Source organism: Malus domestica, chromosome 09, assembly GCF_042453785.1.
Source record: "Malus domestica chromosome 09, GDT2T_hap1".
In the NCBI taxonomy this organism is placed as follows: domain Eukaryota; kingdom Viridiplantae; phylum Streptophyta; class Magnoliopsida; order Rosales; family Rosaceae; genus Malus; species Malus domestica.
This window is the reverse complement of record NC_091669.1, coordinates 13,070,700-13,084,861: the sequence shown is the minus strand read 5'-3', so window position 1 is coordinate 13,084,861 and position 14,162 is coordinate 13,070,700. Positions and strand designations below refer to the sequence as shown.

Here is a 14,162-nt window from a genome sequence, read left to right as displayed (position 1 = left end):
ACTTAAATTTGTCTAAGAATTTGTTTACTTTGTTCTTGTCTTAATTTAATTATTTTCGTCCAAAATCAACCCCATCTTATTTCTTTGAGTCATATTAATTAGAACTTGTCTTAGATTATGTTTTTAAGTGTTTTAGTTCATTAGAAAACCAAAATTCGTCCAAGTTTGTGTTAGAGTCCCAAAACTGCCCAGATTGTGTGTTTAAGGTAGTTTTGAGTGTTTAGGGGCTGTTTTGAGTCTTTTGGTTTGTTTTAGTGTTTTAAAGTATAGTTTTGCATTCTTTGAGTCTAGTTAGTGTTTTAAACTTTGTTTTTAAGTTTTCAAGTTAGTTTCCAAGTGATTTAGCAATCCATCCTAATCCCCGGCCTAGAACGATCCCTACTTACATACTTTACTACAATTGATAAAAAAAGGGTTTAATTTGTGTGCTTATATATTTCGCATCATTCATGCCACCAACCAGGTGATCAAAAGTACGTCTAGTACTCCAAATTATACATGAGCATTACTCATGTCATTGATACATAAACATTCATGAGCATCACTCATGACAATCATACATAAACATTCATGACCATCATTCATGTCAACATTCATGAGCATCACTCATGTTAACATTCATGAGCATCACTCATGACAACATCCATGAGCATCACTCATGTCAATCAACATAAACATTCATGAGCATCACTCATGTCAATCAGCTTCAAAAGCTTCATTTACAGAGCTCTAGCTTCAAAGCTTCACCTACAAAGCTTCAGTGCAGGGTATACAAATACCGCCTCTGAACAACCGCCACTTCGGCCCATACATGGATTCAATTTGAAGTCTCCAGCCAACAGACTCTATTGACCGAAGACTTGGGGGACTACATTATGTACCATATATTGGGCCTCATGAAAAATACTTAGGGGACTTAGCCCATTACTTATGTATTGAGGAGCGAGCCCTTATTCTATAAAAGGGACTCCCTCACTTTCATTAGAGAACACCCATTGTTTATGTATTGAGGATCGAACCCTTATTCTATAAAAGGGACTCCCTCACCATCATTAGAGAGCAGCACCACCAGCTGAGCAACCGCCTCGCCGCGAGCATTACTTCTAGCCCATCATTTATGTATTTGAGGAGCGAGCCCTTATTCTATAAAAGGGACCCCCTCACCTTCAAACGACGCAAGCCGAGCCAACCAAGGGAACATAAGCCACGAGCCGAGCAACCTCGCAGCATGTGCTACTTCTAGTTGAGCGTCATTTCAAATTGAGCACTGCCTCATATCAAGCATCAGTTCAAGACAACATCTAGTTATTTCGGCCCACACATGGACTGAATTTCAAGTCTCCAGCCAAAAGACTCTCTTGACTGAAGACTTGGGGGACTACTGTTTATACCATATTTAGGGCCTCGTATTTAGACCTCGTATGAATACTAGGGGGACTTAAATGTAATTATGTAATAAAGGAAGGGGCAAATATGTAATTAGGGGAGGAGCCCTTATTCTATAAAAGGGCCTCCTCACCCTCACAAACCTTAAGCCTCTCCTATCTAGAAAAAAGCTCTCACACTCTCTCCCTCACTTCTCAGAGAAATACAATACAATCAGTGTGGACGTAGCCCAAACCTTGGGGTGAACCACGATACATCTTGTGTCATTTACATTAGTTGCAGATTCACAGCCGGATTTACGTTGTTCCAAGACCTCCGGTTTTGTGCATCAACAAATCTCATATCATGTGCAGCAAGCCAAAACAAAAAATTTGAAATTTAGACCAACCAAAACAAACAAAAGTTAGTTACCATGGAAGATTATCAAAAATCGCAAGACCCAGAATCTAAATCGAGCGGGTTCTATGGGGTGGAAGAAAGCACAAAAGGTATTGCCGCGGTGGAGCAAATTGCAGAAGATAGGGTAGAGAAGATGCCATCAAGAGAACTCGAGAATGGCGAATGGAAGGGATACCCCTTCTGAGATCAGTGAATAGAAACAAATGAGCTTTTCCGACTGCTTTCCTCGCCTTTCCACCGCTTTCTTTTCCCCGATGACCAACACGTGTAGATGTGGGGTAGAAAAAAAAAATCAATTGCAGGAAATGGCGACAGAAAAGCAAAACGAAAGGTAGAGAACAAAACAGCAGAGAAATGGAACAGAAAAGGCCGCGATAAAGAACGCGTGTAGAGTGAGGACGAAGTCATCCTTTCGCTGTACAAAGGAGGACAAAATTACAGAACCAAGAGCAATGGTTTGAGTATAGGTATAATGAGATGCAGGGGGAGTTGGGTAAGGATTTGTCTACTTTCGCTTGGACGATAAGAAAAACAGTACTAGAAAAAGGACTCTTTAATATTGAAAGATTGGTTTTTCCCTACTTTATATCTGCAACTACTAATTTTCTCCTTTTTGCGGAAATGAGTTTCTGATAATTAAATTAAGTACATGCATTGCATGTGGCTAAAATAGTTTTTTTTTTTTTTTTTGAGTCGAGCAATAGCATTAGTAAGTTAGGTATTAGATTAGTCACCAACGGGGTTCGAATCCACACTGTTATGTAATGACACAACATCTTTTCACCACTATGGTAAAGAGCTACTTTTATTAAAATAATAATAATAATAAAATAAAATAAAGTGCGAACAGTTTAAATGTGGTACGTACAAATAAAAGTTCTCCTAAACATAAGAATCGTAGTTGCATAGGAATCCAAGAAATATAAGAGATAGAATACGAGAAGTACAAGAATTATAGCTCCATGCATACAAGGAGTACTCCGCAAGAAATCACTATAAAAAGGACGTACGACTTAAGATTCAAGGAACCACAACAGAATTCGACAGACGGTGAAGAACATAGATAGATTCGTACCTCAGGTTTTCCTCTTCTCTATTCTTCCATGTATAATGCCTTTATTTCTGTTGATTTCTCTCTAATAATTAAACCAATGTGTTTCTAATCTTCTCCAGGTTAGCTCGGGAGGAGTAAACTCTAGTTTATGAAATAATTTCCAGTTGATTGATTATTGATGAAATTCCTGTGTGTTGGCTGGTTCTTATGTTCTTGGTTATGAACTTGTGAATTTACATGCATGAATAACAAATTTTATGTTTTCGTGTGCAGACCAATCCGATTGATTGACCATGGCAGAAGAATCCCGTAATACTGGTTCAGAGCCTATAGTCACCAACCCATCATCATCTCCAAACTTCCTACCTCTCACTGAGACCCAAGCTGTAGCCGAACTTGTGCCAGTCTACCTCACCAGAACCAACTATTTTCTTTGGAGGTCTTCCTTCATCCCCATTCTAATGTACTACGACATGTTCAACATGGTGGAAGGACTAGAGCAGCCTCCACCACAATTTCTGATGGATCGAAGGGGCAAAATCTCCACGGTTGAAAACCCAGCCTATACGAGTTGGATCAAGAAGGACCGAACATGTATGACCCTCATCAGTGCAAATCTAGTAGACTCCACACTACTCTGTTACACAGTAGGATGCGCAAGTGCTAGAGATGTATGGCTAAACTTGGAGAAGCGACTCGCTCCGGTAGCGAAAGCTCACGTCCTACATCTCAAGGCTCGTATTCAAACCCTAACGAAAGGAAGGATGTCGATGGAGGAATACCTAGAGGAGGCAGAAGACATAGCTGACGACCTCGCCGCCGCGGGATCTCCACTCGATGACTGTGATTTTGTTGATCACGTCCTTGACGGACTTCCATCTAATTATGATGACCTTGCTACCATTATCTGGGCTCGAGGTGATGGTGTGACTCGAGAAGAATTGCACGCTTTACTACAACTTCAAGGCTCCCGCCGCTGGGATTGGGTAGATATTTTTTATTTTCTAGTACTCATCATTCTCGTAGTTGTTTTATGTTCATTAGTCGCTCTTGTCGATCCTAGTTAAAGGAGTGTTCCTGTTAGGCTAAACCCATGATGTCGTTAGTTAGGGTTTTTCTGTTTCATTAGGGTTTTTTTTTCTAGATGTTAGTATTTTTGTTGTCGTTATCATTGTTATCGTCGTCTTTAATTAGGGTACGGACCCTAAACCCTTTTAATTCCTGTTAAACTATTTTCTCGTATTAATATTTCATGTGGTTTGAAGTTAATTTTATGAATTATTTTATCAAGTCATAAAAACTTTCATCTCAACTTCGACTAATTGTGTAGAGGAATAAAATCTATATTGTGATAAGAAGTAATGATTTTTCTTCGCCACGTCTTAAGAAAAGTGATTCCAAATAGTGATTATAGTCAGTAAAACCTTCAAATGATTGTTCTAATCTTTTGAACTACATCTACATGATCAATACAATGGAGCGATTTCAATTATAAAATTTGTGTAATAAAATAATGTCACGTACAGGAAGAATAACTTCGTACGAGTTAGGTATTGTCCTTCCAATTCCCAAGTAAAAATGTTACTTGTGTCATGGCTCAATGGATGAGCTTCGGCCAACAGGCCTACTCCAAAAATATTAGCATTGGCCCAACATAATTCAATACATAACCTAAAAGACCCAGTCCAATATATGGCAAAGCGCTTCGTACCAAGCAAATATTTAGACCATTTTACCCTCGCTGTCCCCATGGGACTATGGGAGTTCCATCTTATCTTTCCATAAACCCTTCAAAATCCCCCATTGGAAGCTCCTCCCCTCGACTTCTCAAAAAACCCACGCGAAAACCCCTAAAAAGCTTCGATCTTTCTCTGTATTTCCCACAAATCTTTCCAACCCACCAATGGAAAAGCCAACCTTCAACAAATCCGTCCCTCAAAACCCCAAAATCCCCACAACATCCACAGCCCCAACCCCACAAAAACCCCAAAAGACAAAGCTGCCAACCGCACAAGAGCTCATATCCCACTACGAGTCCCAGGGCCTGGACTCCCAGGAGGCCTCTCTGAAGGTCATAGGTGACCTTCAGACCGCCCTCTATAGGGTCATATCTTCCGGCAGGGGCAGAAAGGACAGGATTTTGGCCGAGACTTCAAGGAAAATTGACAGCACCAACAATAGCCTTGCAATTCTGAACATGAAGGTTGACTCCAAGCCTGGATTTGGTGAAGCTTTTGGAATTGGGGTTGCTTCTGGGGTCACTTTGAAGGGCATTGAGACTGTTCTTCCTCATGTGATTAGGGGTTTTGGGGAGATTTGGAACACTGTTAGGAGTGCCACCAAGGATAATGCTTGATGTTCATTTTTTTTTATTTTTCTGCCCTTTTGGGTTGGATTTAGTTCAAGGGTTTTTTGGGTTGTTGATCAAATTTGTAGTGGTAAAAGTTAGAAGGGAAATGCATTTTATTGGTGTAATATTAAATATAATTCCTATTGAGAAAGTTAATTTGCCTTTTACATTAGCCAAGGGTTATGAACAAAGGGTTGGAAATCGATTTCAACATATAATTGGAGTTTGGTATTTTATTTAACTTGTTTTTCTTAATCGTCATATAATCTTGGCGGTATTATTCGTCATTTGTGAGAGATTTTAAGTTCCTCTCCCATAAATATTGAAAAGTGAGTTGGATGCCAAATTATAGTTGACTCGTTGACTCATTGTATCGTTCACTTAGCCTATTCGTCTTGATATCAATAAAGTTGTCTCAAAACGATACCGATAGAAAAAAAACTTGTTTTTCTTAACCATGCTTAGCTCACAAGTTTGTACTGAGCGCAATGACGTTTTAGGATTCATATAGCCGACCCCACTTAGTGGGAGAAGGCTTTGTTGTTGTTGTTGCTGCTTAGCTCACAAGTAAAAATCCAACTCAAATAATCTGTAAGATTCGTTAAAAAGTGCAATTTAAACAGTAAATTTTGGTAACGAAATATATAGTTCTGATTAACAAAAGCTCACAATCATACAGTTATGGGTAACTTTTGTGATAAAGACTTCGTCGATGATTGAAAAATGTGGAAAATCAGAATCAATAACAAAATTATACAAACTCATCCTCGAAACTCCTATCATCCTACTTTCACAGCTCATTTGATCACGAGTTGAGTAAAATTGATTGTGAAAATTCTTCAGGTCTCTGCAACCGTGAGTGAAGTGATTCAAAGTGGTAGAGGTCGGCGAGGTGGTTTTCGAGAGAAAATGAGCAGTCCGTTGGAGGGAAGCATATCTGAATTTCAATGGTCAAGCGAACTAGCAAGAAGCACCCGTGACTAGATATTTCGTCCAAGACCTATATGACACACCCTACTTGAGGAATAACAATGTGGTCATTATCTTGAGTATCGGTCTACAAATGCTTTGGCTTTATCCGGTGCAAAGAACCGTGCCTGCACATGCAACTCCATGGTAGATAGATTAGCTGCATCCCTTGCCACTTAAACAAACATGCCTGAACGCTAGGCCAATCAGACATCTGAATTTGACATACAGTTGACACAAACACAAAAAGGATGTCATCCTCTAAATTATACTCCATGGGATTCGAAAATTGGAACCGCAGACGGCTTTTCAGTAGCGTTATAAATTGAATACTCTTTACATGTAATGTGTGTACATGTGCAGGTAAGCATGTGTCTACAGAAATATACTTCGTCTGTCAATAGACATACCTATATTTACCAGTATAAACATCATCTTTACATGAAATGTGTGTGCACTTGCATGCATGTGTATCTACCGAAAAATAGTTCATCTGCAAACAGAGATGCATATATTTACCTGTATAAACATCCTCTCCGCTTCTCCAGCTTTACCATTTTCTCTCAAAATAATTCCCTGCAGAACCATTAGAGAACCAACTTTAATGCAAGCTCTTCTTCGTCAGAAATACCTAGGATCATCTAGCACATGCAGACTGGCCAAAATACCGATGCAAAAAAGAGTTATGCAGAATACCATAAAAATAGTTCAAGGACCATCGTTGCTATTTATATTCAATAGGGGTGCTTTTTTTGTTAGCACTAAAAATTTCAATAAACTGGAGCGCTTCCAAGATATTCACTTGAAGCACTTCTTAAGGAAGCATGTGTTTCTCCAAAACACAGTAAAGTGCTTCTATAACCCTAGGAAACACTTAAAGAACAATTCTTCATAATAAGGAAGTGCTACCGAGCGAATCTGAGGAACCTTAAAGGACAAGGCCAAACATTATCAACAGTCATGTAACAGACAATAGGTTTCTAGGTTAGAGCTAAATGACATTTATGTTGCCAACCCTGAGTTGTTTGTAGTTTTTTCTCCTTTCTAAGACATCCAACCAACCCCGTGTCATTAGGAGGAACCTTATTTTTTTTTTTTGGTAATTAGGAACTTGATTAAGGCTTTTTTGAGTTTAACTGTATGTGAATACATATGCAGAGCACTCTACAAAGGTCAAACGGAAAGCCTTTGACAATCTTCTTTATAAAAAGGACAGCCAAAAAGAAGAAAACCTTGGCCAAGTAACCGCGGAAGTCATTTGGATGACTAGAGATGAGCCGGTCATAGACAGAAACAGCATCACTGATATGGCCCCAATCTGAATAGGCTTTTCCAAGAAGTAATTCGACCTGATTATTCGTGGCATAACAAAATGAAGGGAGGAACAACCGCAAAGGATCAAATATTGGATAACAATAAGCATTTGAATGAACAATAATAAAGAACTGAACAGAAAATTTAAAACATGGGGGAGCAAATTAAAAAAAAATGGTCAAAACATATTCTTCTCATTAACACACAAAAGTGCAATAGTTGTTCATGAGCCATTTTCATGATGCCAAATTACGTGATACAATAGAATCTGTGACTCACTTGAATAGGGTCCACCTGCGAATTTGTTTCAGTCGCACTACTTCCAGCCTTTGTGTCTGGCTTGTCCACATTCATACGTTCATGAGAGGCAAGAAGAAATTGAACAGCCTGCAATAAGTATAATTTTACTATTTGTAAGAAACTCAGTAGAGTGTAGAATAAAAGGGGACAATTGTGAAGCAAAATCTCAGAACATTACTCAAACATGCGATCGACCAATAAATAATAATTGGTGCAAGTGAGCCAACCAGATTCCGTTGGCTAGGCAAGGTCAAGCCATATGGAAATGAAATGTCATAGTCTAGAACAGGTAATATTATTTTAGATGACAAATTTGATACCATAAAAAGATTTTTAAGAACCGTGGTAAATGGTTTGGATCCTGCCTCATGACGTCAATAAGAATGCTATCTCAGGAATATTCTTAAATCAAGGTTAATGCATTTTATTTCAATTCACAAAGAATAACGGGAAACCTCATCTGGTTTTTTAGCAGCAAGTAATGCATTCGTAAGGCCACGCAGAACTTCAAATTTGAGATCTTTAGACATCTGTCACACAGCAACACAACATTCATATTCAGAATTTTAATGAACTTACGTTAGTAGGGATTAATGATAATTATCAGCAAACTAATAATATCAACACATCTTGAGTGATAGAAATTTATTCGAATCAGTTGAGCTCAGTGTTCACAGTTTCAGAGACTGACCGATGAAGAAACCTTAAATGCAGCAGCACTTTCTTCAAAATCCTTGAGTTCATATTTAACTTCTCCAAGCAAACGAAAAACTTCAGGATCACTTGGTTTCTCCTGCGTAACCAATCATTTGGCGTGAGATTCTCCTAATAGAACATTTTAAACAGCATGTGCTGCCACAAACAATATGCGATAAATCCAAAAGCAAAAACATGACCAAACCTTAATCAAGTCTTGAAGCAGAGTTGAAGCCTGTGTATATTCTCCTAATTCTGCTAAGCTTACTGCAGCTCCCTGCAAAAGATGGCTGCCACTTGAGATTCGATGGTAGAACAGAACCATCGGCAATCAAATTAAGACCTGAATTTGCCTTAGTCTTCACAATTGTAGTAATATTCTTTCTCCAAAAAAAATGTTTATCTTCTTTCTTCTTGAATCTTGATTGTGCGCGGTTATTTTCTTTTTTCAAAGGCAGCAACATGAAGACAGGCTTATCAAGCCATTTATTATTTTCAATTTTTTCCAACTTCACTTTTAATCCAGAACAGATGACTAGGATTAGGTTGGGTTCTACTGGATCGTATCCTTAACCAGATTCCAGAACAATATATATATATATATATATAATGTAAAATCTTTGCCAACAAGGGTTATTTGAGTTGGTAAGGATCGCTCTCTTCACTAGACCAAGGCCTAGGTTCAAGTCCCGCTACCAGCAATCCCTCTTGGTGGGCAATCGATAAAAGCCAAAAAAGGGCTCAGACCCCCTCTGTAAGTCCTCAAAGAGGCTTGTGGTATGCCCTGGCCTAGGTTGGGGTAGCCTCCCCTCCCCCTAAACTTTTTTGTACCGGAATCTTTTATCAATACTTCTCATTAAATAATAGGATATCATTGTCTTTGGACTTTGGTTCTGGATGAAAGCTAACAAGTCAAACAGATTCATGTTTAAACTTTATTGTCAAACAGTTCAACCAGAATTGGCATAAGCAATTGTTATCATACATTGGTAACCGATTATTTTTCTTGACCAGGAATAGTTTTGATGTTAATGATTGAGCATATTAAGTATAATAAGCAACAAAACCACGAGTTTCAAGCAGTTGTTGACTAAATAGAGAATCGAAGTCCAACTTCAATAAGTAAAATTATAGTTCAAGCAGTAGCAGGATTTAGTAACAAAGGAAGCACAATAGTATCTTGTGTTTCACACTACAGCTCACCTCAAGAGCAGTTGGATCTTTTGGGGAGTTACTAAGCGTTGCTTCATATTCTTTCAGCCTAGTCTGATACAAACCGAAGGTAAAAGTGTTAATGATCTTTTCATGATTCTTTCATAATGCACAATAGGATTTAATTTATTAGAATTGGGCGAGTGGAAATTATAGAATAAGTGTTGATGGAGAAGTGCACAAGAGATACAATCACACCAGTGGGTTGGGTCACGACATTACACAAGTTTTGAGATGCAAAAACTTACCTGAAGTGACGCTTTCTCTTCTTCGGACAGTTTATTGGCAGTTGCTGCAGTATCCTCAGTAGGACTCAAACTGAAAACTTGAAGACCATATCAAAATAAAATCATTCCTCTGAATATATTCAACAAACAACTACTAGAATAAGAAAATATTAAGAATATGAGATACCATAAATCCCTAATGTTTCACATTTTTTTTCCAAAATCATGTGCCAAAACTAAGAAAAGTATGATAAATCAAGCGGTTATGGGAAGACTGTAGAAGGATGGCAAAATAAAGGTTATTCTGTACGTAAAAGACCTTTAATCTACTATGCCATACCTTCCAGAAGGAAGAAAGTCTCCAAGAGCAAAAACCAAACCAAAGACCACTACAGCTACACCTACTCCAATCTATACCATGACAAACTTTGAATTAGTGATATGTACAGTATACCATGGTATTTATTTACAAGTCAGAAAGCAGAATGCAGAAAATATTACCTGTGCACCGAGTCCAATTTTTTTCTTATCCGTTTTCTCCAACTCAACAGGTGCATCATAGTCAATTGGCCCAAACTCCTTTTTCTCCACTACCTTCTTCTGCTCAATTGCTGAACTGAATTTCGTACACAACTGATGATACTTAATCGAAACAATTCTAAGCTAAACATTACAAATATGGAACCATCCAATAAGCTCTTATGATATGCTAATGCAGCAATACACACATAAACTTTTACCTTCTGACTGCTGCTAGACGTTCCTCAAACTCAAGCTCAGCAGGGTTTCTCTTAACCTTTCCATCGAACCGAGAACTTAACCCGGGTGCCTCTACAAACGGAAATGTCAGCTTGAACCATATGCAATAAAAAGCATCGGGGAGAACCCACTAATCAAACAGAAATGTGGGACTAGAAATTACAAAATAATTAAACAAGCCTCCAAATTGGTCATTAATTTTGTAAAATTTCTAGAAAAATTCAATTGGGTAGTAGCCAAAAATCAATACGCATATATATATATATATATATGTGTGTGTGTGTGTGTGTGTGTGTGTGTATGTATGTATAAGTAAATGGTTGATTCACTTACGAGTAGGAACGCCACCAGACCGTTTGGTAGTTGATTCCTGCTTGGCACATATGAAGTTTTAGCACAGATTTCTAAATCGAATCAAGTAAAGATTTCTAATTTAATTAAAATAAAACGAAAAGGATCAATCTTGGTGAACAATTGCAGACAACATGGGACCTGGCTGAGGTTGTTCTTGTTCTTGCTGTTGGTTTTGCTTCCGAAACCAGTTCTGGGCTTGGAATCAGTGCACCGAATTCGAAGCGTAACGAAGCGGCATGTCGTCATCGTTGTCGCTGGTGTTGCTGCGAACGACATGACTGGCGTTGCTGCTTTTTCCCTCGGAATTTCTCAGATTAACGGTTTTATTGTTCTTTTCTTGTGGTGCGACGAAGAAACACTCTTCTGAGTCGAAAATGTTGAACGAGCTAAGCCTTCAAAGTGGGCCCCCCAAGATAAGATTCTTGACATGTCAGCTAGATAAATGAAAGTGAAACATGCTTTTATTAGTTTTTTTTATTTTTTTTTATTTTTTTTATCAAACGATAAATTTTATTTGATTAAATGTTAAATTAGTCGTTGAAAGAATTCAAACTCACGTTATTATGTAAGGCCTCAACAATTTTTTACAGCTGTGGTAAAAGGCCACTTGCAACATACTTTTATTGTTTGGATAATGTTTTGTGTTTCTCATCATAAAAAGTCATTCAATTACAAAAAATTAGTCATCCATGTATGTTAAACAAATGGACTGTCAAGATGCTATTTGTTGCCTAAATCGTCAATTGGTTTGACATATATGGATGGCTAAAAGTTGTACGTATTGAATGAATATTTTGCTTATGTGATTTTTAAATAATGATAAAGAAAATAATAGGTCCCAATTATAATGTTTATACAATAAAGATATGTTAATCATAAGTTAAAAAACAAATAAGTTTTCCATGAGGGAACACAATCATTATCCTTTCCTTTTTTTTTTTTAGAGAATTGTTATTAGTTAGCACTCCAAAAATCTCATTCTACATTCCAAACTTTTTATATTAGGAAAGAAAAATACACTCGTCAGAAGTGTAGAATGAGATTTTTGGAGTGCCAATATCACATTCTTTTTTTTATTTTGAAAACTTTTCTTTTTCGTTCTTTCTCGATGAAATTAAAAGCTCATTTCTACGAAGTAACTGCTTACAAACAAGTGGTACATTGCCGTGGTGTATTCTTCTTCAGCAAACAATTCGGCTCCTAGACTGCATGCACACTTCCCACTTGAGAATTATTTTTTGAAGCATTTTTACCAAGTGATCGTTAGTAGTTAGTAGGGTTTTTGCCATGCCAATATATTTCAATATGTAGAAGTTGACGTAGTGTTACAGTGGATGCCCTTCTCCTTTTGTTATTGATTCTTAATAATTTAAATTCATTTAAAATATATAATTTGAGCTACAGAGAGGTTACACCCATTTTAGGTGCACAAAATTTGATCTCATATTTCCTACCCTCATATCCAACATTTCACCCCCAAAGGAAACATCATATAATTAACATTAATATTGAAGAATGCCAATTAATATAAGTGAATTCAAAGTACAACATAAGACAATAATTCTCGTCCATATACATGGACAACAATGAAATTAGAATCTCAAAGCTATAAATTAGATAGCCCAAACTATTAAGAAATAAAAGAAAGATTGAATGATATCAAGGTTCTGAAAGACGTTAGGCGCTAGTCGGATGGTAGGCTAAGGCCTATCGCCTAAGAGGCTAGGCGGACACCTAGGTGGACTAGTTGGATTTAAATAAATCTATCATATTTCATGTAAATAAGTGCTTGTTTATACTTAATATATATATATATATATATAATTTTATCATAAACTACAAAATAGAATGATATATACATTATGAAGTATTTGAACATAATGAAAACATAGGGAACAAGCATATGATGTGTGTTTTTTTAACTATTCAACAAATCTCTTACAATTTATTGAAAAAAAATTAGATGCAAAAAGAAAGTTATATATTTTCTGTCTAAGTGAGTCGCAACCTAGGCGGGTCTAGACGGGTGCCTAGGTGGTCTAGGTGGCGTCTCAACAAGTCTATGTGCAATTTCTTAATTTTTAAACGCTTAGGCATTAATCGGGGCGATGCCTAAGCTGAGATTTTTAGAACAGTGGATATATTCACAATTTTCCACCCACCACGACTAAAGAAAATATATATCCATGTAACAATCAGGCCCTAGCTTTTTGCAGCAAAGGTCTTAAGTATCCCTGATGATGATCGCAACTATCGCTATCTTCCTTGCTGCACATCGTAGAGGAATAATCAAAATTACGAACCTCAGAAACCATCTTCAAGAACTCAGGCACCTCTAGGCTCCCATACCTTTTCTCATCTTTTCGAAGCAAGTTCAAGACCTCTTTGAAGAACTCAACATCACACGGCAACACTATGCCTCCGTTGACCTTGAACCCGAATTCCTCCCCAGACTTGCGAAGAAGAGCCGCGAAGATCGGAAAATTGAGGTAGTGGGTGGGGATCAGGAACCGGGTGCGATTCCATCCAATGTAAACAGGAAGGAAACCTGAGGGAGCAGGAGAAGATTTTCCATTGAGACTTATGGCCTTCCAAAGCTTCATTACTTGTTTGAGTTGGATTGCCGGCATGATTGTTTTGACCCTTTTGCTTGTAGTTGCCATTAGGAAATGATAGATGGAGATCGATGATGAAAATGGTGGGATTGTAATATTATTAACATATGTCATGATATATATGTTGTGAACGTCAGGAATGTGAGGAGGTGTATTTATAAGGCTTCCAAATGCGGCTTGATGGAATCTTCACGCACATATTATATATACATTAAAGTTCTGAATCGAGTACGTATAGGGTGATCACCAGCTTATTATAGCATTTACAAACACAATGATTGAGTACCAAAATATATAAGTCGTATCCTATTAAATTTTGGAATCAAATGGGCTAACCGTGCATTAATTGTACATGCATGCAGATCGGATTTATTTCCATGGATTCTACCACTAAATTTTAGGACTTATCTATATGGATTTATTTCCATGAAAGTTGTATTATTCTACGACCAAAATGCGATTGAACACGCAAAATATCCGACCATGTAACTTAATCTTCATGAGCTAGGAAACTTTATTGTATGAAA

The 14,162-nt window shown here is 37.5% G+C and overlaps 3 protein-coding genes across 4 annotated transcripts; 1 reads left to right on the top strand and 2 right to left on the bottom strand.

Annotated features, from left to right (window-relative positions):
* Window positions 1–4,562: 4,562 nt before the first annotated feature.
* Window positions 4,563–5,340, top strand: LOC103411551 (uncharacterized). The gene has a single exon (XM_008350177.4). It carries the CDS (start codon window positions 4,743–4,745, stop codon window positions 5,193–5,195), a length of 453 nt encoding a protein of 150 aa, XP_008348399.1. The 5' UTR covers window positions 4,563–4,742; the 3' UTR covers window positions 5,196–5,340.
* Window positions 5,341–5,816: 476 nt separating this feature from the next.
* Window positions 5,817–11,438, bottom strand: LOC103443356 (protein SLOW GREEN 1, chloroplastic). 2 transcript variants are annotated; one of them, XM_008382185.4, is made up of 14 exons: window positions 11,159–11,438; window positions 11,000–11,036; window positions 10,648–10,738; window positions 10,409–10,523; window positions 10,248–10,318; window positions 9,929–9,998; window positions 9,672–9,734; window positions 8,674–8,745; window positions 8,464–8,565; window positions 8,228–8,302; window positions 7,752–7,859; window positions 7,391–7,507; window positions 6,678–6,734; window positions 5,817–6,286 (listed from the first exon to the last, which is right to left on the bottom strand). In XM_008382185.4, the coding sequence occupies exons 1-14, from the start codon at window positions 11,294–11,296 to the stop codon at window positions 6,230–6,232; spliced, it is 1,173 nt and encodes a 390-aa protein (XP_008380407.3). In that variant the 5' UTR covers window positions 11,297–11,438; the 3' UTR covers window positions 5,817–6,229. The 2 variants fall into 2 exon arrangements, with proteins under 2 accessions (XP_008380407.3, XP_028964067.2); XM_029108234.2 differs by having other exon boundaries at window positions 5,817–6,372; window positions 11,159–11,425.
* A 1,777-nt stretch (window positions 11,439–13,215) lies between these two features.
* Window positions 13,216–13,650, bottom strand: LOC103443381 (auxin-responsive protein SAUR21-like). Its single transcript, XM_070804367.1, has one exon. The coding sequence runs from the start codon at window positions 13,648–13,650 to the stop codon at window positions 13,216–13,218; it is 435 nt and encodes a 144-aa protein (XP_070660468.1).
* Window positions 13,651–14,162: the final 512 nt, after the last annotated feature.

What these genes read in the sequence shown, in the direction of transcription:
- LOC103411551 (XM_008350177.4), top strand. Translation starts at nt 4,743, where the DNA reads ATGGAAAAGCCAACCTTCAACAAATCCGTCCCTCAAAACCCCAAAATC.
- LOC103443356 (XM_029108234.2), bottom strand. Translation starts at nt 11,296, where the DNA reads ATGTCGTTCGCAGCAACACCAGCGACAACGATGACGACATGCCGCTTC. An exon ending in CTGCTAAAAAACCAGATGAG is followed by an intron (nt 7,860 to 8,227) that starts GTTTCCCGTTAT and finishes TACTTATTGCAG; the next exon opens with GCTGTTCAATTTCTTCTTGC. An exon ending in TCCGCGGTTACTTGGCCAAG is followed by an intron (nt 6,735 to 7,390) that starts GTTTTCTTCTTT and finishes ATGGTTCTGCAG; the next exon opens with GGAATTATTTTGAGAGAAAA.
- LOC103443381 (XM_070804367.1), bottom strand. Translation starts at nt 13,650, where the DNA reads ATGCCGGCAATCCAACTCAAACAAGTAATGAAGCTTTGGAAGGCCATA.